This window comes from Bos taurus, chromosome 8 (genome assembly GCF_002263795.3).
Source record: "Bos taurus isolate L1 Dominette 01449 registration number 42190680 breed Hereford chromosome 8, ARS-UCD2.0, whole genome shotgun sequence".
Taxonomy (NCBI): Eukaryota; Metazoa; Chordata; class Mammalia; order Artiodactyla; family Bovidae; genus Bos; species Bos taurus.
In genome coordinates this window covers 39,379,369-39,405,715 of record NC_037335.1, presented here as the reverse complement: position 1 = coordinate 39,405,715, position 26,347 = coordinate 39,379,369, and the positions used below count along the sequence as shown (strand labels likewise).

Below are 26,347 nucleotides of genomic sequence, written 5' to 3'. Positions count from 1 at the left end.
TATCCTCTTAATGTAGGCCACCTAAGATTCCCACAGATAAAATGACTCCAAACATGAGCTTTAAGCTGAAAATTTAAAAACATATGGAGAAGTAGTAATCCAGGATTAAGCAAGAATCAGCAGACCAACAGGCATCAAAATTATATCTAAGAGCTTCATAGACTTTTCAGATAGAAGCTATAAAGTACACATTTATATGTTTAAACATTAAAAAGGAGTTGAAAACAAGGGAAAAACCCAAGATAGTATCAACATAGCCCAAAAAGATTTGGGGGAAAAAGTACAGAAGTGGAAAATATACTCATTGACATTTAAAAAGGGACAAAGTAAAAGGCAGATTATTCATAGTTGAAGAGAGAACTACTGAATTGAAAGATCTGAAAATCGTTTAAATGCTGCAGATAGGGAGAGAGAAATGGAAATTATGAAAGAGAGCTTAAGGGACATGAAAAGTAGAATGAGAAAGACCAAACTGATATATGAATTCCTTAAGGAAACAATAGATAGAATTATTCAGAATTACAAAGATATGAATCTTATGTGAGTAACAAGAAGCAGGGAGTTGCTAGGTAACCTGACTAACATTGCAAAACTAATAATAATAGAGTGCAGGCAGCCCTGCTTCAGATTGCAGGCTTTCAATTATTCTGTAAGGGTATATAGGAAGCACTAGTAATAGTAGTAATAGCTAACACTTAATTCAGCATTTACTCTGTTGTGGACTGCACTAAGTGCTATTGTGTATTTTTTCATTTATTGTTCATGAGAGTTCTTTGGAAAAATAATCATTATCCCCATTCTTCAGATGAGGATACCAAGATATTCTTTCTTTCTATTCTTTCTGCAGTATAGAAAGATTAAATGGCCTGTACAAGGTCACACAAATAGTAAGTAGTAATAAAGAACAGGTCAGACATTCTGCACTATCAGGAAAGGCAAGCAAGGAAAGAGACTCACATGCAAATAAATGTAGGTAACACTGACATTATAAAAAGTGTTAAAATTGATAATTATACCTAATTTAGGGCATTTAAGAACAGGGTGAAATCAAATTACACTTTGTTCTTTAATCTTTGTTTTCTGTGTTTTATTACTATGAAGAAAGCAGAATATAATTAATATGGAGTCTCAAATCCAGATTTGGTTTGTAAAGGAAATATTTGCTCATGAATTTTTTTTTTTTTTGTAATTTTAATTTTATTTTTAAGCTTTACATAATTGTATTAGTTTTGCCAAATATCAGAATGAATCCATCACAGGTATACATGTGCTCCCCATCCTGAACCCTCCTCCCTCCTCCCTCCCCATACCATAACTCTTGTCATTGGACATATTTCCTAATTCCCACATCTTCCTCCATTCTTATTCATGCTTTCCTCTTTTTTTTTTTGGTTAAAGAATGAAAGCCTTGGCCAAGGAACTTTTACAAAAATTTTTAAAGGTATAAGAAGAGAAATAGGAGACTATGGTCAGCTGCATGAAACAGAAGTTCTTTTAAAAGTTCTGGATAAAGCACATAGAAACTATTCAGAGGTTTGTATATTCTTTATATAATTCATGTAGTTTATGATAGTTAAAATATGCTCTCATACACACAAAACACATTGATTCATGTGGCTTTTCAAATTATAATTTTTAAAAGTATATTTATCAAAGACCTTTCTGAGGATGCATTCTGTTGGGGCTAAAAACTAACAGAATTTTTTCATTGTAACTAATTTCCAAACTAATTTTTAAGTGTGGTGTTAAGTGTTTGATTACATCTTTGCATATATAATACTAAGGCAGTTGGTTTTAAAGTTAGCTCCCCAGAGCTTCCTGGGTTCCACAGGTTTCCTCTGTAATTTAATCTACTTTTTAAAAAAGTTTGAAGGGCAGTGTACTGAGGAACACTGTGTAGGTGAAATGTGGATGGATACCTCTGGGCATCATCTGAAGATGCTAGCCAGCAGAAATCCTGCTGCCAGTTGCCAGAGTCTTTAGCACAGTAATACATCACCAAACGTGATGTAACATACATTTATGAACTTAAAATGTCTTAAAAGAAGTTAGTAAAAGATAATGTGAAACATACAAGCCAAAGAGTTGTTATAATCCAGAACTCCACAGTGTTGGTGATTGTGATCGTCAACAACCATACCCCGAAGTTCTAGGCAAAGTTTAGTTGAGTTAGAGTGATATTATCTGCCAGTCTCCTGACATAGGTGTTAGACTGTTTTATCTGCCAAGTCATCATTCTTAATTCTTTAGGAAGTGTTAATTGAAGCTCCCATCCATGTTTACTGCAGTTGCACATCACTGTCTCTGGTGTATGCAGCTGTATATATCTCTGTTCTCCACTCTGGCTGCTGTGGGTCTAAGACTGTTTATTTTGCATCATTCACATTGCCCTGTATCACGATTGGTCTTTCTCATTGCTCTTTCCTTAAACTAAGCTTAAATCAGGGGTTTCTTGGAAATGAACTCTAACATCAAGGTTGATGGAAGTTGCAAATCTAAAGGGACCAAAGCACATTGTAGTCTTGTATATAGTCCTGCTGAGAATAGAAGTTCATTTTTCTAATGAAAAATGAGAGTATCTTTCTGAACTGTGAATGCTTATAGACATGAAAGGTAATTCTTTTGCAACTTTTAATTTTTTTTTCTTTTCCTTAGTCTTTCTTTGAAGCAGCAAGCATGATGAGCCAGCTTTCTCACAAACATCTGATTTTAAATTATGGAGTATGTGTCTGTGGAGAGGAGAGTAAGTAAAACCACCAGCTTCCTTTCTGTTAATGTTATGTCTTTCAAAACATCCATTTTTATTTATATAGAAAATTTAATTTTAGGATCATAGTTGGCTATCAGTATAACTATAACAAATATTGTTGAAACACAAAACACTGTATTTCTTTTTTTTATTTATTAATATTTCCCATACTTTTTCATTTAGGGGAAAAGGAGAATATACTTCCTTACAAAGTTTGAAAACAGTGTTTTAGAGCATATAATCCCAGTTCTTTTGGTTTTATACTTATTTCATTGACTCTGTGATGCATTTTTTTCACATTAAAAGTATCTGAATGTGATATAATTGATGGTATTTCATAATTGACAATTTAAAAAATTTTGTAGTCCATAGTAATGGGACATAGGACAGTCAGTGGCTCATTGAAACTCCGAGATCTTTTTTTTTTTAATACTAATGTAAATTTCTCTGCAGTAAATTCTTTATTATTGATGTATGGATTATTCTCCAAATTAACCATGGGCAGCAAAACTTTCATAACATTTGTTTTAGTCACCCAGCAAGATCCAAAGGCGACTTTTGTCACCAAAAATTGTTATATACATATGAAAACTAATTTTAATATTAGTTGAAGCAGAGTCATAATTTGAGATTCATTCTATATATGATATTGTGTTTGTATATAATTATTTAGACTTCTGCCTCTTACTGTTGTGAATAAACTAAAACTCCAAAATGCAGTAGTATATACCTGTTATGCTTTCTTTAAATTATTGAATTTCATGTAATTTAATTTCTTTACCTATAATACTCACATATAACTATAAATATATTTATAAAAGTTTAAAATTATATATATTTTCATTGTATTATATTTTAGCCTTATTATTATTATATTTTAATGCAGATATTCTGGTTCAGGAATTTGTAAAATTTGGATCACTAGATACGTATCTGAAAAAGAATAAAAATTCTATAAATATATTATGGAAACTTGAAGTGGCTAAACAGTTGGCATGGGCCATGCATTTTCTAGTAAGTAGTATATTCTTTTGTCAACTTACTATTTTACATTATGAAGCTGTGTGAAAGGATCTTGACCTGGGAACAAGAAATAAGTCTATAGATGCTGAGTTATTTAAAATAATCTGTGTCAGTTGGGGAAAGGGATTATTTTAGGTGTATATTTATGTGAAATAAATTTTGAAACAAGTAGTATTGTCATTCCATCAGTCTCTTAGAACTGCTGAAGGATAATCTGTAGTTTGTGTACCTTGGCTTTAAAGAATTGAATGAAAAATTATCAAAAAAAAAAAGAAGAGCTATGGACAACATAAAAATCCTGTAGAAAGTCTCTTGTTACGATATTTGTAGGTAATTGGAAATTATGTCCACTGAGAAAGTAATATTGTCAGAAAAGCAAAATACTGGAGGGCCATCCAGTGATCAGATTCTTCAGAGTGCACCTTCTGAACAGAAACAATATTTCTTGTGTCAGCTGCTATCTACAAATACATACAGTTTAAAATCTCAAGATTCATAAAGTGAACTGGCATAAAGTAATTTTAAAAAATATTAATTTTTCGGAGACTTCCCTGGCAGTCCAGTGGTTAAGACTTAGCATTTCCAAGCAGGGGGTACAGGTCCAATCTTTGGTCAGGATGCTAAGATCCCATATGCCGCCGAGTGTGGCAAAAAATAAATTAATAATTAAATAAGATAGCCTATAAAATTATAAAAGTAAGTATTTGTTTCATCATGGGTATAGATTATTGTTTTGTTTAAAATGTAAAATAGGAAGCACAGTGCTGCTATAACATTTCCTTTTATTTTCTCAAAGTGTACCTCCAAATTAATGTTTACTTAATTTTTGTTTTTTAAATCCACTTACGGGCCCTGGACATACTAAGTGCTCAAATATTTGTGGGTTAATATTTGAATGTTTATGCAATTAATTTTAATAGGAAGAAAAAACCCTTATTCATGGGAATGTGTGCGCCAAAAATATTCTTCTTATCAGAGAAGAAGACAGGAAGACAGGAAATCCTCCTTTCATCAAACTTAGTGATCCTGGCATTAGTATTACAGTTTTGCCAAAAGACAGTAAGTTCAACAGGAATCAAATTTAACTTTATTAACCTTTGCTTGGAAAGAGGTATAAAAATCATGCTGTTAATTTTTCTCAAACACTATTTTATTGACATATTCTTGCTTAATAAATTTAGTTACCATTTTCAGCAACCTAAATTATAGTTACATCTTAGACTCTTGTCTATTTGTCCTTTCTTACGTTTCCGTGAACTGTAAAGTGATTTTTTGAAGCAGTTTTAATCCCTAATTAAGTATGAAATGTCAGGTTTTATCCAATTTTATTGTGGAATTTTTTAATATCAGTCTTTGAATCACAAGTAAATTTTCTAAATTTTTATTCTCTTTAATCATTAAATAAAAATTTGAGAAGAAGTATTTCTAGTTTGAAATTTTTATTTTGTTTAATTATTCAGCTAATTATGACTTCTTTTACTTTTCTTTTGTGTCGGTAACATCCTTAACAAAATTAAAAATTTCAGTCAAAGAGGAGTGTTTTTTTGGTCCAAATAGTGTTGTAATTGTGTTTCATTGAACTAGCTAATTTCTCTAATTGAATGCTCTACATTTAGAATCCAGATTTATCAACTTTTGTACATTGATGCGTGGTTTCTTTTTGGAGCTAATAGTAGTTGAACTCTGTACCCTTATATGACAGTGAGGACAGGGACTATAGGGCAGAAAATGTTATAGGAATTTAGATCTGATACTTGGGGATTTTACCCTTTGGAGTGGAATGTGAAGAAAGAGAATATATATTTGTATGAAGGAGAAAAGGACTCTGTACTCTTAAAATCTCTTAATTATACATCAGAAATATTCACATTGCTTTACCAAAATATAGCAAAAGATGCAACAGTTTATCGTTCTTATTTATTTATTTACTTATTTACATACCTATTTACTTATATATATCTATCTTCTATCATTCTGTCTATGCCAGAATACCAGAGGGTAAAGTTAAAGTGTTCCCTCCTTTTGTGAATATCATTTTTCTGATGGGATCAAAGACATCAAAAAATTAACTTGGAAGATTTCATGGTCTGGGCAGAACCTATGTATATCAATATTGTGCCAAGAATATCTTGGTATAATTTAATCATTCATTTGCCTATTGGCCCTTGTTTTTCATTTGCAGGTTAGAATAGTGACTACTATTGAGTCATTAGTACAGATTGAAATGATGTTAACATTACCTTTATTGTTTATACATTGTTAAGAAGTAAAAAATATGTCAAGAAGCAATTTGGGAAAAAATGTACGGGGGAAAAAAATATTGTGAATGCATAGCTATTAGGAAAGGTTAGAGAGAACGGGGCAATAGTTGAAACACTACGGTTTAATGTAAAATTTAGTCGATCCAGGATTCATTGTACAGTAACTAATTCTGTGCTATTAACAAATTGTATAACTTTGGGCAAATTATTCAATCATTATGGGTCTTAACGTTGACATTGTTAAAGCTGAGATATTGAATTAGGTGATCTCAGAGGTCCCTTCTGGCCCTTAAGCATGTGTATATGCATGAACATACCCCCGCCCCCAAGCAAATTAAAATGATTTGATTATTCCAATTTGTGTGAAATTATTAACATATATAAGAATTGTTTTATTAAGGGAGTTATTTAAGCATTTTTTTTTTTTAACTATCATTTAAAAGTCCTGCAGGAGAGAATACCATGGGTACCACCTGAATGCATTGAAAATCCTAAAAATCTAAACCTGGCAACAGACAAATGGAGTTTTGGTACCACATTGTGGGAAATCTGCAGTGGAGGAGATAAGCCTCTGAGTGCTTTGGATTCTCAAAGAGTAAGTTTATATAAACAGTGAAGTTGTAATTATTTTGTGATTCCTAATATTTCTTTCACATTATTTGATATTCTTTGGCCAATTTTATGTTAAAAAAAAAAGGTTTACATGGCATTTATAATTTATTCTCAACATGTGGTTCTTTAATTATAGAAACTACAGTTTTATGAAGATAGGCACCAGCTTCCTGCGCCAAAGTGGACAGAATTAGCAAATCTTATTAATAATTGCATGGATTATGAACCAGATTTTAGGCCTTCTTTCAGAGCCATTATAAGAGATCTTAATAGTTTGTTTACTCCAGGTATGTACTGTTGGAACAATCTTAATGATGTATTTAATAAATCCTTACTAATTTTGTAATCCCCCTCTGGGAAGTTCCCTGATGTCTTTTAGACCCTCTTAATTTCTTACATTCATATGACTTTTTCTACCTTATACATATTCTAGTCTCATTGATTGTGAAGTATTTTCATAAAATGCTTTTACCCTTTTAATAATCTCAATTTAGTTTGCTATTTAATTAGTACACTGAGAAGCTTATTTGATTTTTTTATAAACAATTCTTTGTTTTTTAAACTAGCTCTCACATATAGCTGATTAATTTTCTAAATATGAAGTAGATTTTTGTTTGTCCTCTCCTCCTTAAAAAACTTAGCTAAATATACCTGTGTCTGACCCATAAATATTTTCTGTTCCAATACTGCTTGTTCTTCTTGCCACAAAAATCGGCATACTAACTTACTTTATAAATATTAAAATTGCCTATTTTGGAAAGTATTCATTTATCCTTTGCAAAAATCTTTACCAAAAACCTGTCCAATTATGAGTTATAATTCAAGGCTTCCATTAACAGTCTAAACGTTCAGAGTTGCCTTGTATCAATTTGTATTTAGTGTTTCTAACTCATTATGATTATTTTGGTCAGCCTGAATAAGAATAATTTTAACCCAGAGAATGGATTTGCCAGATTATGTTAGAAATGTTATTTATTTCTCCAGATTATGAACTATTAACAGAAAATGACATGTTACCAAATATGAGAATAGGTGCCCTAGGATTTTCTGGTGCTTTTGAAGACCGAGACCCTACACAATTTGAAGAAAGACACTTGAAATTTCTACAGCAACTTGGCAAGGTAAAGTGTCAGAAGATTTTTAAATAATTGAAGTGTAATCATAAAACATTTTATTTAGGGGAGAAAAGACTTAAGAGACTCTCTAAAGTTCACTTTCCACAGAGTTTTAGAGTGTTTGTATAACCAGCAAGTACCTACTACATAACACAAGAAACTCTGCTCAATATTTTATAACAACCTAAATGAGAAAAGAATTTGAAAAAAGAACAGATACGTGTATATGTATAACTGAATCACTTTGCTCTACACCTAAAACTAGCACAGCATTATTAATCAACTATACTTCAATATAAGATAAAAAGGTTTTAAAAGGTGTCTATAGAAAAAAGGCTTAGTTTTCAGGTTTTGGGGAAATGCTTTGTTGAATAGCTGTCTTTACTGAAAAACTTGTTGGAACCTTTAACATGTACTGTGCATTGAACATTTTCAAAAGGAGGATAAATTAAGCTATATTTTTCCCAATTAATTTGACCATGAGATTCTTTCTTGGTAGAGGGCACTTTAGTTATGAGATAGAGAAAAGAACAATTAATAAGCCTTTCCACCTGCCTCCTTTTTTAGTCACCTAAGGGAGAAATAATTAATCTGCTTGCTCATTCAGAGTCCAGATGTTGACTGGAGAAGGCATGTTTACTAGCAGACAGTTTCTCTCTTCTGAAAGGTAACACAGTCAGGCATAGCCTACATTTTAGGCTGGTAAAAAAGTTATTGTAGTTTCAGACCGTGAATTTTAAGCCATTAGAACTAGGCTCAAACACATCTTTATTAATCAAAATAGGAACCATTACAATCAGCACATTTTTGCCAATGAGAAATAAGTTTGTTTATTCCTGTAGCATAAAAATCTGTGCTTCAGGATTTGACTGACTTTTGGAATGCATTTTCCCTGCAAAAAATCGTTGAGATGCTTGAAGAAGTGGTAGTCAGTTGGCGAGATGTCAGCTGAATATGGAGAATGAGGCCGAACTTCGTAGAGCGGTTCATTCAACTTTTGAAGCATTTGTTGTGTCCTGTGTGGTTGAGTGTTGTCATGGAGAAGAATTGGGGTTCTTTCTGTTGACTAGTGCTGGCTTCAAGCATTGCAGTTTTAGGTGTATCTCATCGATTTGCTGGGCATACTTCTCAGATGGAATGGTTTCGCCAGGGTTCAGAAAACTATAGTGGATCAGACAGGCAGCAGATCACCAAACAGTGATCATGACCTTTTTTGTCAAAACCTTTTACCAAACCTCCCAAAGTTCAGCTTTGGGAAGTGCTTTGGAGCTTCTTCTCAGTGCAGCCACTGAGCTGGTTGTAGAGAATACACTTTTCATTGCATGTCACAATCAGATCGAGAAATGGTTCATTGTTGCATAGAATAAAAGAAGACAACACTTTGAAATGATGATTTTTTTGATTTGTGGTTAGCTCATGAGGCACCCAGCTTTTTCACCTTTCCAGTTTGCTTCAAATGTTGAATGACCATAGAATGTTCTTTTTTTTTTTTTTAATTTAATTTAATTTTTTTTTTTAACTTTACAATATTGTATTAGTTTTGCCAAATATCGAAATGAATCTGCCACAGGTTTGGCAACTTTTTGTGTAGTTGTAAGAGGATCAGCTTTGATCATCCTCTGAATTGGTCGTTGTCAACTTCCAATGGCCAGCCACTGTGCTCCTCATCTTCAACACTTTCAACTCCTTTGCAAAACTTCTTGAACCACCACTGCACTATACATTTGTTAGCAGTTCCTGGGCCAAATGCATTGTTGATGTTGCAAATTGTCTCCTCTGCTTTATGACCTATTTTGAATTGCTCAAATTTGTTTTTTGTCTAACATCATTTCCCTAGTCTAAAATAAATATAAATTAAACAACAAGTAATAAGTCATTAGCAAAATTCCATAAAGCGAGAAATGTGCATTAAAATAATATATAGTATAATCATATTTGTTTAAGAATGTATTCCAATATCAAAAAGCAGAGTTCAGTGCAAAACCCACAAATACTTTTGCACCAACATATATTTTAAGTAAGATAGAAAAGGCTTACTTCTTAGTAGGTCCAATCATAGTGGTAAGCCCTCATTCTTCCTCTAAGCTTGGTAGTATAGGGTTCTGTACCATGTGGCCTTATGAACTGGATTTTTGGCATGGACACAATGTGAAGGCCTCACTTAGGTATTGAATCTAAACTAAATGTTCTGATCCAGTTTTGCCAGAGCTAAACATTGGGGGCTATATTATACATTGGCTTAGTTTTATTAATACTTTGATGTCATCCTTTGTAAAATATTCTTGAGAATGTTTCAGAGAGTGTAGCAATGACAAAAATAAGTCTAGGTATTTGGTATATTCATCATCTATTGCTCTGCAACAAATTACCCTAAAACTTAACAGCTGAAAAAAAGACCAAAAAACATTCATTAGGTGAGTCAAGAATATAGGAGCAACTTAGCTGGATGATTCTAGTGCAGGGTCTCTCAAAAGACTGCAGCCAAGGTGCCAGCCAGGTCTTGCAGTTTCATTTGAAAGCTTAACTAGGGAAAGACTTACTTTCAAGCTTGTCATATGGCTATTGATAGGCCTCAGAATATCTGCTTCCTAGCTCACTTACATGGGCCTCTCCACAGGCTGCCTCACAACATGGTTGCTGAGAGCAAACACCCAAGATTAAAGCCATAGACTTTTTATATCCTTATCTCAGGTGTGGCATCTTCTCACTCTTGCCATATTCTGTTCACTGTCAGTTCAGTTCAGTCGCTCAGTCATGTCCAACTCTACGTGACCCCATGGACTGCAGCACGCCAGGCTTCCCTGTCCATCACCAACTCCCAGAGCTTGCTCAAAATCATGTCCATCAGTCAGTCTAACCATCTCATCCTCTGTCGTCCCCTTCTCCTCCTGCCTTCAGTCTTTCACTCTCTTTCACTTTCAGTCAATGTTCAGTATAAATGAGTTTATAGCCTACACTCAAAGGAAGGGGATTTTAAAAGAGCTTGAATATCAGAATGTAGAGAATATTAGGAGATAATTACAGAAGCTACCAATGACACAGCATGACCTTGGCTTAAGCAGCAGACATTTTTTTTCTCAAAGTTCTTGAGATAAGTCTTAAGATCAAGGTTCCAGTAGGGTTCAAGTTCTGGTGAAGGCTCTCTTCTTAGCTTGCCACATGGCAACTTTCTCACTGTGTCCTCATGCGGCAGAGAGCACTGGTGTGTCTTCCTCTTCTTGTAATGGCACTAGCCTTCAGGATGAAGGCCTCACTCTTATGACCTTATTTAACCTTTACGACCTCTTCAGAGGCCCTGTCTCCACCACATTGGGGTTAGAGCTTTATCATACAAATTTGAGGGGATGGGACATGGACATTCAGTCCATAACAGACCCTTATTCTATACAGCTCACTGACAGTGATATCAATGTCTATATTGTGAAAAAGAAAAGTTCTTCCTGGAAGTTAGTGACAGAAATTTAGAAATTCCCTGGCATGTCCTTTGGCTTATCTTAAAAAATAATGTTTATGTTTTGTTATAATGCCTTTTTGAAGTTATTTATATTTCAGCCTCTAATTCCTTTTGGAGAAATTAAATATTTAGGCTTACTATCCACCTACTAAAATATTATCTCCTTTTTCTGAAAGTTGTTTAATGTGAGTTTAGAGATACATCTTCTAATTCTAGCTGCTGAAATTGACTGTATAATCATAATTAGTAATTTTCTAGAAAACTTGAGATTTGTATCTTAATGTGATATGTGCTGTTTAAGGGTAATTTTGGGAGTGTGGAGATGTGCCGGTATGACCCTCTACAAGACAATACTGGGGAGGTGGTGGCTGTGAAAAAGCTCCAGCACAGTACTGAAGAGCACCTCAGAGACTTCGAAAGAGAAATTGAAATCCTTAAATCCTTGCAGCATGACAACATTGTAAAATACAAAGGAGTCTGCTACAGTGCTGGTATGTTGCCCATTGATACTTTTTTTGAACTTAGGATATGTCTTTGGCATACTGGGTAATAGAAACACGTGATGTCCCAAGATCTGAACTTAAAATATTCCAGTGTCCAGAGAAGGAAACATTCTGTATGACTGGAGATTGTGTTTGGTGTTGGGCTGTAACTACAAGAAATCCTTGATTACTTGGCTGATCATTCTTTTCAGTGAGGATGGTGGTTACCATTTTTGCTTTAGCGTACCAAGGGAATATCATTTCTAAAGAAAGAAATTGTTCATATTTTCTATGAAAATATTATTTTTTAATTAGATCCTTTTTATTCAGTATAGATGAAGAGAAAGTAAGTTTTCTCATCAGCTTATTTTGATTTGCATAAATGGTTACAGGAGATTAAAACATAAGTATTTCTAAAACTTTATGTTCAGACCATTTTGATTCAGAAAGTTAGTGTTCCTAAATACCACATGACCTTTAATTTATAATCAGGTTTTGTCATCTTAGACTCAGATTTTATATCTCTTTAGGTCATTCATACACAGTTATGTTATATTAGTTCATCAATAAAACATGACAGAATAAAACATTATGTTCTCATTTGTGTGTTAATAGGCCGGCATAATCTAAGATTAATTATGGAGTATTTACCATATGGAAGTTTACGAGACTATCTCCAAAAACATAAAGAACGGATAGATCATAAAAAACTTCTGCAATACACATCTCAGATATGCAAGGTACCTAATATCATGGCTATTTGTTGTAAATGAAAAGAGTTTGTGTTTAGTTGCTCAGTCATGTCTGACTCTTTTGGGACCCCATGAACTATAGCCCGCCAGACTCCTTTGTTCATGGGTTTCTCTAGGCAAGATTATTGGAGTGGGTAGCCATTCCCTTCTCCAGGAGATCTTCCTGAACCAAGGATTGTACCTAGGTCTCCTGTATCACAGGTGGATTCTTTACCATCTTAGCCACAGGGAAGCCCAAATAAAGAGAATACGTTGAAGTAATTATTAAGAAATAATATATTTTTTTCTATTTTCTCTAGAATTTTCCTTAGATAATTAAGGGAGTAGGTAACCAGAAGACTAAATTGTTTATGTTTATTAAGCTGGCTGAAAGAAAAATGTTATTTTATCCATAGGGGATGGAATATCTTGGTACAAAAAGATATATCCACAGGGATCTGGCAACAAGGAATATATTAGTGGAGAATGAAAACAGAGTTAAAATAGGAGATTTTGGATTAACCAAAGTCTTGCCACAAGACAAAGAGTACTACAAAGTGAAAGAGCCTGGTGAAAGTCCCATATTCTGGTGAGTATGTTTTAGTACCATACAATAAAGTTTTAGAGCACAAACTTCAAGCTTTATTTTTATTTTTAGTAGTTTATCATTTATATATTTATAATAATAATCAATGAAGGTGATTGATGTTTTCCACTCCCTATGTTTTCCACTGGGAATTTTATGGTTTTGGGTTAAACATTCAAGTTTTTAATCTGTTTCGATGTTAATTTTTATATGTGGTGTAAGATAATGGTCTAATTTCATTCTTTTGCATGTATCTGTGCAATTTTCTCAACACCATTTATTGAAGAACTGTCCTTTCTCCATGCTACCTCCAGCTTTGTTCTTCTTTATCAAGGTTGTTCCCTTTCTCAAAGGATCTTTTGTAGTTTCATACAAACTTTAGAATTTTTTCTAGTTCTGTGGAGTTTTGATAAGAATTGCATTAGATCTGTAGATTGCTCTGAGTGCTGTTGTTGTTCAGTAGCCATGTTGTGTCGGACTCTTTGCGACCCCGTGGACTGTAGCACACCAGGCCTCCCTGTCCTTCACCATCTGTCCCGGAGTTTCCCCAAGTTCATGTCGATTGTATCAGTGATGCCATCCAGCTATCTCATCCTCTGATGCCCTCTTCTCCTTCTGCCCTCAATCTTTCCTAGCTTCAGGGACTTTTCCAATGAGTCAGCTGTTCGCATCAGGTGACCAAAATACTAGAGCTTCAGCTTCAGCCTCAGTCCTTCCAGTGAGTATTCAAAGTTGATTGATTTTTGCTTTAAGATTGACTGGTTTGTTCTCCTTGCTGTCCACGGGACTCACAAGAGTCTTCTCCAGCACCACAGTTTGAAAGCATCAATTCTTTGGTGCTCTACCTTCCTTATGGTCCAGTTCTCACATCCATACATGACTACTGGAAAGACCATAGCCTTGACTATACGGACCTTAGTCAGCAAACTGATGTCCTTCCTTTTTAATATACTGTCTAGGTTTGTTATAGCTTTCTTCGAAGAAGCAAGCATCTTCTAATTTCATGGCTGCAGTCACCATCTGCAGTGATTTTAGAGCCCAAGAAGAGGAAATCTGTCACTGCTTCCACCTTTTCCCCTGCTCTATTTGCCATGAAGTGATGGGATCAGATGCTGTGATCTTGGTTTTATAATACTGAGTTTTAAGCCAGCTTCTTCATTCTCCTCTTTAGAGGTTCTTTAGTTCCTCTTTGCTTTCTGCCACTAAAGTGGTATCATCTGCATATCTGAATTTGTTGATATTTCTCCCGGCAGTCTTGATTACAGCTTGTAACTCATCCAGCCCAGCATTTCGCATAATGTGCTCTGTGTATAAGTTAAATAAACAGGGTGACAATAAACAGCCTTTTCATACTCCTCTCTCAATTTTGAACCAGTCAGTTATTCCATATAAGGTTCTAGCTGTTGCTTGTTGGCCAGCATACATGTTTCTCAGGATGGTAAGATGGTCTGGTATTACCATCTCTTTAAGAATTTTCCAGATTTTTGTGATCCACACTGTCACAGACTTTAGCGTAGTCAGTGAAACAGGTAGATATTTTTCTGGAATTGCCTTGATCCATTGAATGTTGGCAACTTGATCTCCAAGTTGTTCTTGCTTGAACATCTGGAAGTTCTCGGTTCATGTAGTGCTGAAGCCTAGGTTAGGGGATTTTGAGCATAACCTTACTAGCATGGGAAATGAGTTCAATTGTCTGGTAGTTTTAGCATTCTTTAGTACTCTGCTTCTTGGAAATTGGGATGAAGATCAACTTTTTCCTGTCCCGTGGCCACTGCTGAGTTTTTCAAAGTTGCTGACATATTGAGTGCAGCACTTTAATAGTTATCTAGGTTGGTCATAGCTTTTCTTCCAAAGAGCAAGCATCTTTTAATACCATGGCTGCAGTCACCATCCAGTGATTTTGGAGCCTAAGAAAATAAAATCTGTCACTGTTTCCATTGTTCCACTATCTATTTGCCATGAAGTGATGGGACCAGATGCCATGATCTTAGTTTTCTGAATGTTGAGTTTTAAGCCAGCTTTTTACTCTCCTCTTTCACCTTCATCAAGAGGCTCTTCAGTTCCTCTTCACTTTCTGCCATTTTCAGTCTTTATTTCTGCCCTGGTCTTTGTTCTTTCCCTCCTTCTAATAACTTTGGACTTTGATCTTCTTTTTCTGGTTACTTTAGGTGTAAATTCAGATTGTTAGATTTTTCTTGTTTCTTGAGGTAGGTTTGTATTGTTATGAGCTTCCTTCCTAGAACTACTTTTGGTGCATTCAGTAGATTTTGGTGTGCTTTATTTCTGTTTTCATTTGTCTTTGGATGTTATTTTTCTCTTTTGATTTCTCCATTGACCTACTAGTTGTTTAGTAGCATGTTTATTTTTAAAAGTTTATGTTTATTACTTTTGGCTGCACTGGATCTTTGTTGCTGTGCTCCAGCTTTCTCTAGTTGTGGCTAGCAGGGCCTGTTTTCTAATTGCAGTGCCCTGGCTTCTGTTGCAGTGGCTTCTCTTGTTGGATAGCATGGGCTCTAGGGTGTGCAGGCTTCAGTAGTTGTACAGGGGCTCAGTGGCTGCAGCTTGTAGGCTGTAGAGCATGGACTCAGTAGTTGTGGCACATGGGCTTAGTTGTCTCGTGGCATGTGCAATCTTCCCAGATGAGGAATTGAACCAGTAAGCAAGGTGGATTCTTAACCACTGGACCACCAGGGAAGCCCCAGCATGTTGTTTAATCTTCATATTTTTGTGGTTTTCCAATTTTCTTATCGTGATCTCTGATTTCATACCATTATACTTGGAAAAGATGGTTGATATGATTTCAGTCTTCTTGAATTATTGAGACAACTCGTGGCTTAATATGTGATCTGTCTTGGAATATTCCATGTGCACCTTAGAAGAATGAGTATTCTGTACATAGCTTTGAACTCCATCTCACCTAGTATGTCATTTAAGGCCAGCTGTTTCCTTATTGATTTTTCTGTAAATGATCTATCCACTGCTGTAAGTGGGGTGTTAAAGTCCCCTACTGTTGTTATTGTATTGTTTTTAATTTCTCCCTTTAGGTCTGATAATATTTGCTTTATATATTTTGGTGCTCCTATATATATATAAATGTGTATTTAGAAATATATTTTCCCTTCCATCTAGTCTGTGTGTGTCTTTACTTCTGAAATGAATCTCTTTTATGTATACATAGATACATACACACATGATGCAATTGTATGTACATACACATACAAGGGCATACTACTTAGCCTTAAAAAATAATGAAATTTTGTCATTTGCAACAACATGGATGAATTTAGAGGGTCAGACAGAGAAAGATAAATACTGTATGATATCACTTATATTTGGGATCAAAAATACAACAAACTAGTGAATATAACAAAAAAGCAGACTCACAGATACAGAGAGTAAACTAGTGGTTACAAGTAGGGAGGGGCATTATGGGGGTGGCCAAATGGGAGGTACAAACTACTGGACGTGAGATAGGCTACAGGGATATATTTGTTCAACATGGGGAATATAGCTAATATTTTGTACTAACTGTAAATGGTGTATAACCTTTAAAAATCATATAAAAATTTTTTTAAAAATCAGGTGCAAAAAAGGTGTATTAAACCAACATTAAAGAAACTTGCAAAAATGTAAAACATACAACTCTAAATACAAAATTTGTTGTTTTGGAAAACAGTTATTTTTTATAAAAATATTATTTATGCTAGTATTACTGGGTTTATTGTTATTTTTAATGATACTTTTATGTCTCCTTGGTTTTGAAATCTAATATGGTAAATATTAGTAGATTCAACCCACATAAACAAAAGCTTTGGGGGCACGTCAGTAAATTTTTAGTGTATAGGGGACTTCATACCAGAACTGGAGGTATAGAGAGTGCATTGTGTTAAGGAGAGGCTAACAGCAGAGAGGACTACTTAGACAACTTTTTCAGGTATCTAGGTCATTGATTTTGAAACCCTTTGTGCATGTATACCCATTGAAAGAATTATCAAAAGCTGTATTCTTTATGAAACATTTTAAAATTTTATATGGTTGTAAATATTTTGTAAAGTATTATAAATAATGACATTAATACCAGGTGTATCAATCCTTTAGAGATATACAGTGAAATCCAAATGCCACAGCAACTTGATAAAGATTGTCACCCACTTAAAAAGGTATAGAAAGAGACTGTCTTTTTGATAGAAACTTTATGTTATTCCTTTTTCTCTTTAAAATTATGTTTACACCTCCCTTCTCAGAATTCTGCATAATGTATTTTATTTTGCACTTGGAATATATCTTGATAATCTCCTCTGTAACCAAAATACATATATAAATTGAATTAATTTTAAAATTTCCTGTGACCACAAAACTATTCATTTTTTTCCTTCTGGATTGAACTATCACTGAAGTTACTGTCAGGGTGCAATTTCCAATGCAATATAAATGAATTATTAATTTGGATTAGTTATTTGACTAGTTCTTTAAAAATGTTTATTGCAATCATTTCTTAATGAGATATGGAGTTTTTTTTTTCCCCCTCCAACTAGTCCATATAGCCTTAGATAAATATTATTTACTGTTATAAGGGGACCAGATTCAACATAAATTCCAAGTCTATTTTTGTTTTTGTAAGCACAGAGAAAACTTTTTTGTATAAATGAGATGGAAATGGAAGGAGTTTTGTTATGTCATTCACGTTTATGACTTGTGATAAGCAAAACAATATGCAGTGATCTACTGATAGAATTTGTTAGCTGGCAATTTCATTAGATCCATTCTGTTTTCAATTTCATAGAAAACAAAGAATTAAACCCACTTGATTTTCAAAAGTGGATTTACTACCCAATCATTAGGGTCTTTCATTTTCTCAGTTTCCAGGAAGTATGCCAAAATTTTTTTTTCAAATTAATTCAAATCATGGTATTACTCTCATGTAGAGGCATCTTGTTTATACATTTATAAAAAGTTAAGAAACAGAATATTAATTTTGATACAGTATTTTAAATAATGTTTTATAATTTTTAAATACATAATTTAAATATGGCAATCCCTTGCTCTATCTCAAAGATTGAGTCACTTAATGAGGAATGTCCTTCATTCAATCTGCTTAGCAATACCAGGCCTCATAAACAAATACACTTATTTTCCGACAGAAAAAACTTTAGTTCATTTTTCAGTTCAAGTAGTTAATGTTATGAAATACTGTTTTTAAAAAAATCATTATAAACTATAGAACACATATGCAGAGAGACAAGTTTACAATGAAGCTAACAAGGCATATCTGTCAGAGTTCCTTCTTTTTGAGATTCTTTCTTTTCTAATTTTAAATATTCACTTTTATACCTAACTTTATATTCTTATCATAAAGAAGGCCCCTAAAGCTTTGGGCCCTGTATTTCTTCCTGAATATCTGGAAAGATTAATCACAAAGGAAATCAGGATAAGCTTATGTGCATTCATGCATGCTAAGTCGCTTCAGTTGTGTCTGACTCTTTGCGACCTCATGGACTGTAGCCTTCCTGTCCAGAGGAGGACTGCAGGCTCCTCTGTCTGTGGGATTCTCCAGGTGAGGATAGTGGAGTGGATTGCCGTGCCCTCCTCCAGGGCAGGATAAGCTTAAAATGATATATATTTAGTATAATTAATTTCCTTATTAAACAATTAAGATAAATTGCTTCTCATTACTTAATTTCCTAATACATAATACAGAATAAAATATTGTTAAGATTACGTTTTATGAAGTAAGGCATATGGTAAAAGGCCTATTACTCCTTCAGTAAATAAATGTTTTAGGGAAATTGAACTCTGATGTTTGACTTTGTGCTGCTCAGTCACGTCAACTCTTTGCAACCTGTAGACTGTAATTCACCAGGGATTTTCCAGGCAAGAATACTGGAATGAGTTTCCATTTCCTTCTCCAGCATATCTTCCCCACCCAGTGATCCAGCCCATGTCTCTTGCATCTCCTGCATTGATAGGTGGATTCTTTACCAGGATTGCCACCTGGGAAGCCTGATGTTTGACTTTGGGGACTCACTAATAAGAAGCTTGTATAAAAATCAGAAACCTTATCATTGATCATGATCAAGATTTTATGTGTTTAATGAAAAAGAAAGCTATATACTGCTAGAAACTAATCAGATAGTTAGTATATTGTTTTATTTTCATAGTAGCAAGTAAAAATATTAAGTGTTTTATGTAAGTAAATGAGGTCAACTAATTTTTACATATTTCAGAAGGAGTTGACAGAATATATTTTAACTAACTTATTGAAAAGTAAACACTAAAGTTTGAAAGAAATAATAATTTTTATCCATCAGATTTAGCCACCATATTTTTTAAAATATGTAATTTCATTTAAAAGAATCATTGTCATCTATATTGCTTTTATTGTTCACAAGTGTTGTTTAGCTTACAGCTTGCCCTGTAGGTTTGTATTAAGAAGAACTAAGGGAAAAGGCTTCTGCTTAGATTTTTTTTTTTAATTATTAAAGCAGGGTTTTGAATTAATGACAAATCCTTATACTGCTCTTGCTATAGAGCCCCTTGGAAATATTTGTATATTTTTCTGCTTACTCCTCACCTGGTTTGAAGATCTCTGTACTAGTCATGAGATAAAGATCTAACGAAGACTGTAATGGCAGTATTGGATTGGGAGGCTGATTGGAGACATAACTAAGACATACTAAAGAAACTTAGTGACTCAGTAGACTTTGGAGTGAGAGATGAGTCAAATATAATTCTTAAGATTTTGAGTTTAGGGAGTTAGATTTGATGTCATTCATTGATTGCACAGAGAAAGCAAAATAATCTTGTACAGGTGGGCTGGATTTCTTTTTGCCTATGGAACTTTAATGTGTAAATTTTAAGTAAGTCTGAAACATAAAAGAAATGTCAAAGATAAAGTGGCTGTAAATTTGGGAGACCTTAGTGTGTAAGTGGATGATACTATCTAAGGGAATTTTTTTGAACGAGAGGAAAAGCTCTGATTATGGAACCTGGGGGAAACCCAACTTTAGAGAATTGAGAAAAGGAGGGAACGTGCTGGGGAAATGCCATTAAAAACGAATCTCCTCGCAACCCAGAAAGCCTCTCCCCCAAAACAGAACAGAAAGAAAACACTTTGGTTACTGAATAAACATTAATCCAGAAAGTAATATGCACCATAAGCAGTCTGCTAAGAGGTTGCCAAAAAACAGAAAGAAATCTCACTCTTGGATATGGCCAAGACAGTTCAACTCGTTCCATATATGTTCTCAGGATAAACAGTAACTAGTCCTCAAGTAAGAGGACTCGACAGCATCATCTGTCACACATAAGTTCATCCTAAATTCACTTAGTAATAGGAGTGCCCATTTGTGTTAGCTAATTGGCTTTATCCAAAGGAAAAATAAACTTCTCATATTTTTATGATAGGAGATAGTTTTGCAACTTGCAGGAGGCACCAGCCCAAGTTAGGCTCCTGCCCTCCCACTTAAACTGGGATGTAGGGGCATGATCTTCCTTGATAACTGCATTCTGAAGAGGTGGTTTCCAGGTTCTTGAGAAAGACATTGCTATATGTAAACCTGGCAAGAGGCTTTTAAACAAAAGCTTTTAAAAAGATTTTTACATACATTTCAAATAGAGAATTCACAATTCTACATTTTCTAAAGTAAATGAGAAGAGAGTCCTTTCTCTCCTTTTCTACATGGGCTTCTTTTTTCCTTTGTATTTATCCTTACATATATAATGTGAAAATGAAGGGAGAAATTACAGAGTGCTTTCATGAAAGCAAAGTAAGAGAATATTTTGCAAAGGTTGAGGAAGTAGTACTCCTCTTCAAGGAGGTTATATTCCATTTGTGGGATTAACATAACTAAATATGTAAATTTTTAAAATAAATATTAAAATAATGGTAAATTGTGTAGTATAGACTGAAAGTACAATAGAAATTCAATAGCATGAGGTCATAAGACCTTAAGTAGTTAGAGAAGGATTTCTAGAAGTGAGGAACCATAGGCTGAAGGAGAGAAGGAGATTTTGAAGGAGAGATTCAGTTCATATAATTCATATTTTAAATCTAAGTTTAAAACAGATCTTTCATTATTCTCTTTAATGAATATAAACAGAATATAAACATTGTGGACCATGATATGCATAATCCATTGGCCAAAATTCTCCCTTGGGTAGTGTTAATACTTGAGGGAAAGGATGACACCATTTTCCCCTGTGACTTTCTATTTTCTATGTTCCCTCTTTTAATCACCCCCTTTCAGATTAACAGTTATTTGTTTTATATGTTAATAGCTTCAAGTCTTCTCCAGCTTAAAAGGCACTTTTTTCTTTAGGATACTTGCATGCATGCCAAGTCACTTCAGTTGTGTCTGACTCTGTTTGACCTTATGGACTGCAGCTTGCCAGGCTCCTCTGTCCATGGATTCTCCGAGCGAAAATACTGGAGTGGATTGCCATGTCCTCCTCCAGGGGATCTTCCCAACTCAGGGATCAGACCCTTGTCTCCTGCATTGCAGGCAGATCCTTTACCATCTGAGCCACCAGGGAAGCCCCCCTAGAATACTTATCTGGATTCATTTTAAGCTTAACTTGGAAAGATCAGCTTTTTTTTTTTTTTTCCATTTCTTTGAAAGTACTGTGCAGTTAACCTTGGTGTTAAGGAGACAAAATTAATTTTTTTTTTTTTTTTTGCTTTTAGTTATCTTTGTGTGTTGTGGTTCCCAAGACCAGCCTCAGGTTTGATCATTCACTGGAAGGACTCATAGGACTCAGCATACAGTCATAAACATGACTATGACTCTTACAGAGAAAGGATAGAAAGAAAAATCAGCAAAAGGAAAAGACTCTGTGGCGATGCCTGGAGGAAACCAAGCACATGTTTTCAAGTGTCCTCTCCCAGTAAAGTCAAATGGGACACACTTAATTCCCCCAGCAATAAATTCTGACTACACGTGTGAAATGTCATCTACTAAGGAAACTTAATAGAGACTCAGTGCCCACAGTTTTTATTGGAACTGATCCATGTAGATATTTTCTGTCTGGCATATACCAAAACTCTAGACTCATATTGTCTACGGAAATGGTTTAGGTGCAGTAAGCCACTTCTGTCATTTAGGGAATTGTGGAAACCCTCCTGAATATAACATCCCAGGTGCCAGTCAAGTGTCAGCATTCAACCAACAGACCTTTTTGATGATTGCAAACTCAGGCCTGATGTGTTAACCCTTTTCTGTACACCTTGTTTTTTATTTTGTTTTTAAATCCAGTGATTTGCAGGTAAAATCAAGAGTTGGCACATCAAGTAACTCTTTTAAATATATTACAGGTATGCACCAGAATCACTGACAGAGAGCAAGTTTTCTGTGGCTTCAGATGTTTGGAGCTTTGGAGTGGTTCTGTATGAACTTTTCACATATATTGACAAGAGTAAAAGCCCACCAGCGGTCAGTATGCTTTTTGTTTACTTTCAATTTTTTTTTTAACATGAGAAAAGCGTTTCGAAAGAATAATAGTAAACTTAGGGTTATTTTAGAGTTCCTATTGGTTATTTATAAGACAACAAGCAACAAAATAACCCCCAAACTAACTCATTAAATTAACTTGAAGTTTTGAAAGGTGGGGATTATAGTACTGTTTAATATATTCTCTTTATATTATTTTTAGTAAATCCAATAAACTCATTCTTCCCAGGAATTATTGCAAATGTTAAACCTTTTAAAATAATATTTTTTCTATTCATTGTATAATTTTAATATAGGACAGTATAGAAAAGAAAATGAAAGTAATCTCTAATTCAGCTACTCAGAGGTAACCACTTTAATACTGTAGTATGTTTTCTTTCAGGATTCTTTTAATTTTATATGTAAAAATTAAATTTTATTAAAAAGTTTTATTTATAAAATGAGTCATACTGTACAGTTAGCTTTCCTGCTTTTTCATTAGATTATAACATGGACATTTTCCTATGTTAATAAATACTTACTACAAATATGACTTCTAATTTCTTGGTGATGTTTCAACATAAAGATATAGTTTCTGGACAATCATTTTCTGTTTTTCAGCCTTTTAAGTAACACTCATTGAACATAGTGGCTATCCTTATATATAAATATTTATGTTTATCTCTGGTTGTCATCTTAGAGTGAAAATGTAATTATATGTGAAATATTATGAGCTCTTACATATAATAGATTTTGATGATTTCAAAATGCTCTCCAGGAAATCTGTATCTCAATTAGACTCTCAGTAGCTGTGCATAGGGGTATGTATTTTATCATTTGTCCGTGTCGACTGTTACATTTCCACGCAGCTTTGCCAAATTGATGGGAGAGAAGTTGTAGCGATTTGATTTTAATTTGCATTTCTGCCTTTAGTGTGCTTGAGTACATATTTATTGGGCATTTGGGGTAAGTGCATGTGTGCATTGTATCCTCATGTACTTTGCCCATTTTTATATTGGTAACTTTTCTTGCCAATATACAAGAGTCTTCTGTATTTAAATAAATGTGTTCATTGTAAATATTCCTCTACCTTATGGTTCAGACTTTAATCTTATGAAATTTAAACATATGAACATCTCTCCATTCCATTTATGCTTTAATATTCATTCTGCATTTTTTTATGTCCTCTTCTACATTCAGCTTTTTATTTCAACTGAAATGTGATATGATGTGTTAAAACAAAGTGTGTTTTTAGTTCACTGGTTTTGAATTCTTCTCAGGGGATTTGTGTTGAGGGTGTTATAGTTACAGAAATGGCATTGTAGAGGTTCCACATTTAACAATCTTTTATGAAGTATGACTGAAAAGGAAGTTTTTGAAGTTAAAATAGTCTTTAAAAGTTTTTAAAAGTTTCAAGGTAAGGAAACATACATACATGGGATTTTTCCCATTTACTGGAAGAAATTGAGAATTCTGCTTCAAATTAAATGTACCAAAAATATGTGATTAAAAAGTAGGTTTGTGTTTCAGGAATTTATGCGTATGATTGGCAATGACAAACAAGGACAGATGATTGTGTTCCATTTGATAGAACTCCTGAAGAATAATGGAAGATTACCAAGACCAGATGGATGCCCAGATGAGGTAACAAAAATTTTTTTTATCCACAGTAATCATGCATTTTCTTTCTCTTTTTACCCAAGGATTTCAGGTCAGTTTATGCAGTTCACTGGACTTTTAGATAAGTAGCATAAACATGACTGTGGATGTAGGTATAGCCATGACATACGCCTCTATGAAAAAATTAAGTAGGAGTTCCGAATTCATGTCTTCACCAATTAAAAAATGGCGCTTTGTGTTCATTGTAATTTTGGTTTATTTTCCCTTTTACAGATATATGTGATTATGACAGAATGCTGGAACAATAATGTAAACCAGCGCCCCTCTTTCAGAGACCTAGCAGTTCGAGTTGATCAAATAAGGGACAACATGACTGGATGAAAGAAATGAACTTCACTCTGAGACCAGGATAGACTTACAGAACAAAGTTTTGTATTTCACATTGCTGTGGACTTTTGTTACGTATATCATTATTATGTATATCACAATATTTGCCAGCAAAAGTGTGGAAATACCTGCTTAAAACTTTCGAAGTTTAGTGAGTTTTTCTTCATGAGGATACCAGCCAAAGACATTGATGAAAAGTCCTTAGCAAAGAGTTTTGTAAACTACTTGGGGAACCTGATCAGTCAGTTAACATCACTTTTCTTTGGCAAAAAAAGAAAATTAGACATTTTTCAACTAAGAATTATAAGCGATTAAAAAATTGTAAGTTTTAAATATATACAGAATACGTATGTACAGTTTTTACCATAGTGAATGTGTGACACCTTGGCATCTTGTGTGATGTTTTACACAGGGGCTGGCGTTCATAAATAATGTTTTATAATTTTTCCATAGTTCTATGATAACTTCACTCTATAGACAAATTAAGATGCTCAGATAATTGAATATGCACCTTTTTGTCCTCGCGCATTTATGTCACTGGCCAGCAATATAAGCAGGTGTATACTTTAGCTTGTTGTTCTGTGTACTGTAAATATTTTTCAAAGCAAAGGGAACAAATGTTTAGTTTTATTTGTATAGGGAATTTTCCTGACCCTCTAGAATACATTTTGAAATGGAACAAGTTTACAAAGATTAACACAATATATTTTCTTATTTGTCTCCCTTGTATCTGTTTGTGGCACGTATGTTTTTTAAATATAACTATCTCCAGATTTTTTCTAAGACCACCGTGAACAGTTTTCTTTTAAAATTTTGAGATTACAAATGCCAGGAATATTGTCATCCCTTGAGCTGTTGGTTACCAATAAGATTCTTCAATCCCTGGGACCTATGGTCATGCATTAAATTTAAGTGTAAGCTATAATAGAGATTTTTTTTTTTCATATATATAAGCCTACTAAGATGCACAGTGGTTTAGGAATTTTTTTCTAAAGAATGTATATTTTAGGGATTTCAGAAATCTATTGCAATCATAAAAGAGATCTTTTTTGTTGTTGTTAGATTCTTATATACAAGGGAGAAATTAAATTGATTTTTTAAAATGATTATTAATTTTATTCAAAAATGCCAGTAGAAAATTCTTAATGTATATCTTGAAAAAAAATGAGTGTTTTCAATTAAGTATAAAGGGTTGTTTATTATTGTTGTCATTTTAGTGCTACTCCATTTTAGACATCATACCTAAAATATGGTGGGTTTGTGTGTGTATGTGTGTTATTTATACAAAGTTTAAAATACTTGGAATTTTGGTTAGAAAGAAAATAGTTCATTTTCAGTGCTATATGCTTCTATATATATATATATATTTTTTTTTTACTTAAAGACTTTAGATTATCTTTCTAACTTTCAGAGCTGGTTTTTTAAATGCTTATTATATAAGAAAAAAAAATGCCTCACACATAAAGTTTGAGTTTTTTTGTTGGAAGGAAAGGGAAGAAATGCTTTTTATGTTATCTTTAAAGTATTTGGGCTTCTTTCATAGCTCAGTTGGTAAAGAATCTGCCTGCAATGCAGGAGACCCTGGTTCGATTCCTGGGTTGGGAAGATCCCCTGAAGAAGGGATAGGCTACCCACTCCAGTATTTTGGGGCTTTCCTTGTGGCTAAGCTGGTAAAGAATCTGCCTGCAATGCAGGAGACACCAGTTCGATCCCTGGGTTGGGAAGATCCCCTGGAGAAGGGAAAGGCTACCCACTTCAGTATTCTGGCCTGGAGAATGCCATGGACTGTATAGTCCATGGGGTTGCAAAGAGTCAGACACGACTGAGTGACCTTCACTTACTTTAAAACATTTTACCAAATGTAGTTACCAAACACACAAATCTTCTAAAATGATAATGTAT

At 34.0% G+C, this 26,347-nt stretch overlaps 1 protein-coding gene across 7 annotated transcripts in view; it reads left to right on the top strand.

Moving 5' to 3' along the window:
* JAK2 (Janus kinase 2) overlaps nt 1-25,174 on the top strand; it is a 118,314-nt gene extending 93,140 nt beyond the window's left edge. For 6 of the 7 annotated variants that reach the window (XM_024996127.2, XM_005209981.5, XM_003586385.6 and 3 more), the window contains 13 exons: nt 1,399-1,533; nt 2,656-2,743; nt 3,636-3,763; nt 4,693-4,831; nt 6,477-6,628; nt 6,782-6,932; nt 7,630-7,766; nt 11,516-11,705; nt 12,312-12,436; nt 12,844-13,016; nt 22,324-22,441; nt 23,969-24,082; nt 24,332-25,174. In XM_024996127.2, coding sequence (XP_024851895.1) covers nt 1,399-1,533; nt 2,656-2,743; nt 3,636-3,763; nt 4,693-4,831; nt 6,477-6,628; nt 6,782-6,932; nt 7,630-7,766; nt 11,516-11,705; nt 12,312-12,436; nt 12,844-13,016; nt 22,324-22,441; nt 23,969-24,082; nt 24,332-24,439 — 1,758 coding nt within the window. In that variant the 3' untranslated portion in view covers nt 24,440-25,174. The other variant, XM_059889553.1, reaches the window with a different exon arrangement.
* The last annotated feature ends 1,173 nt before the right edge of the window (nt 25,175-26,347 follow it).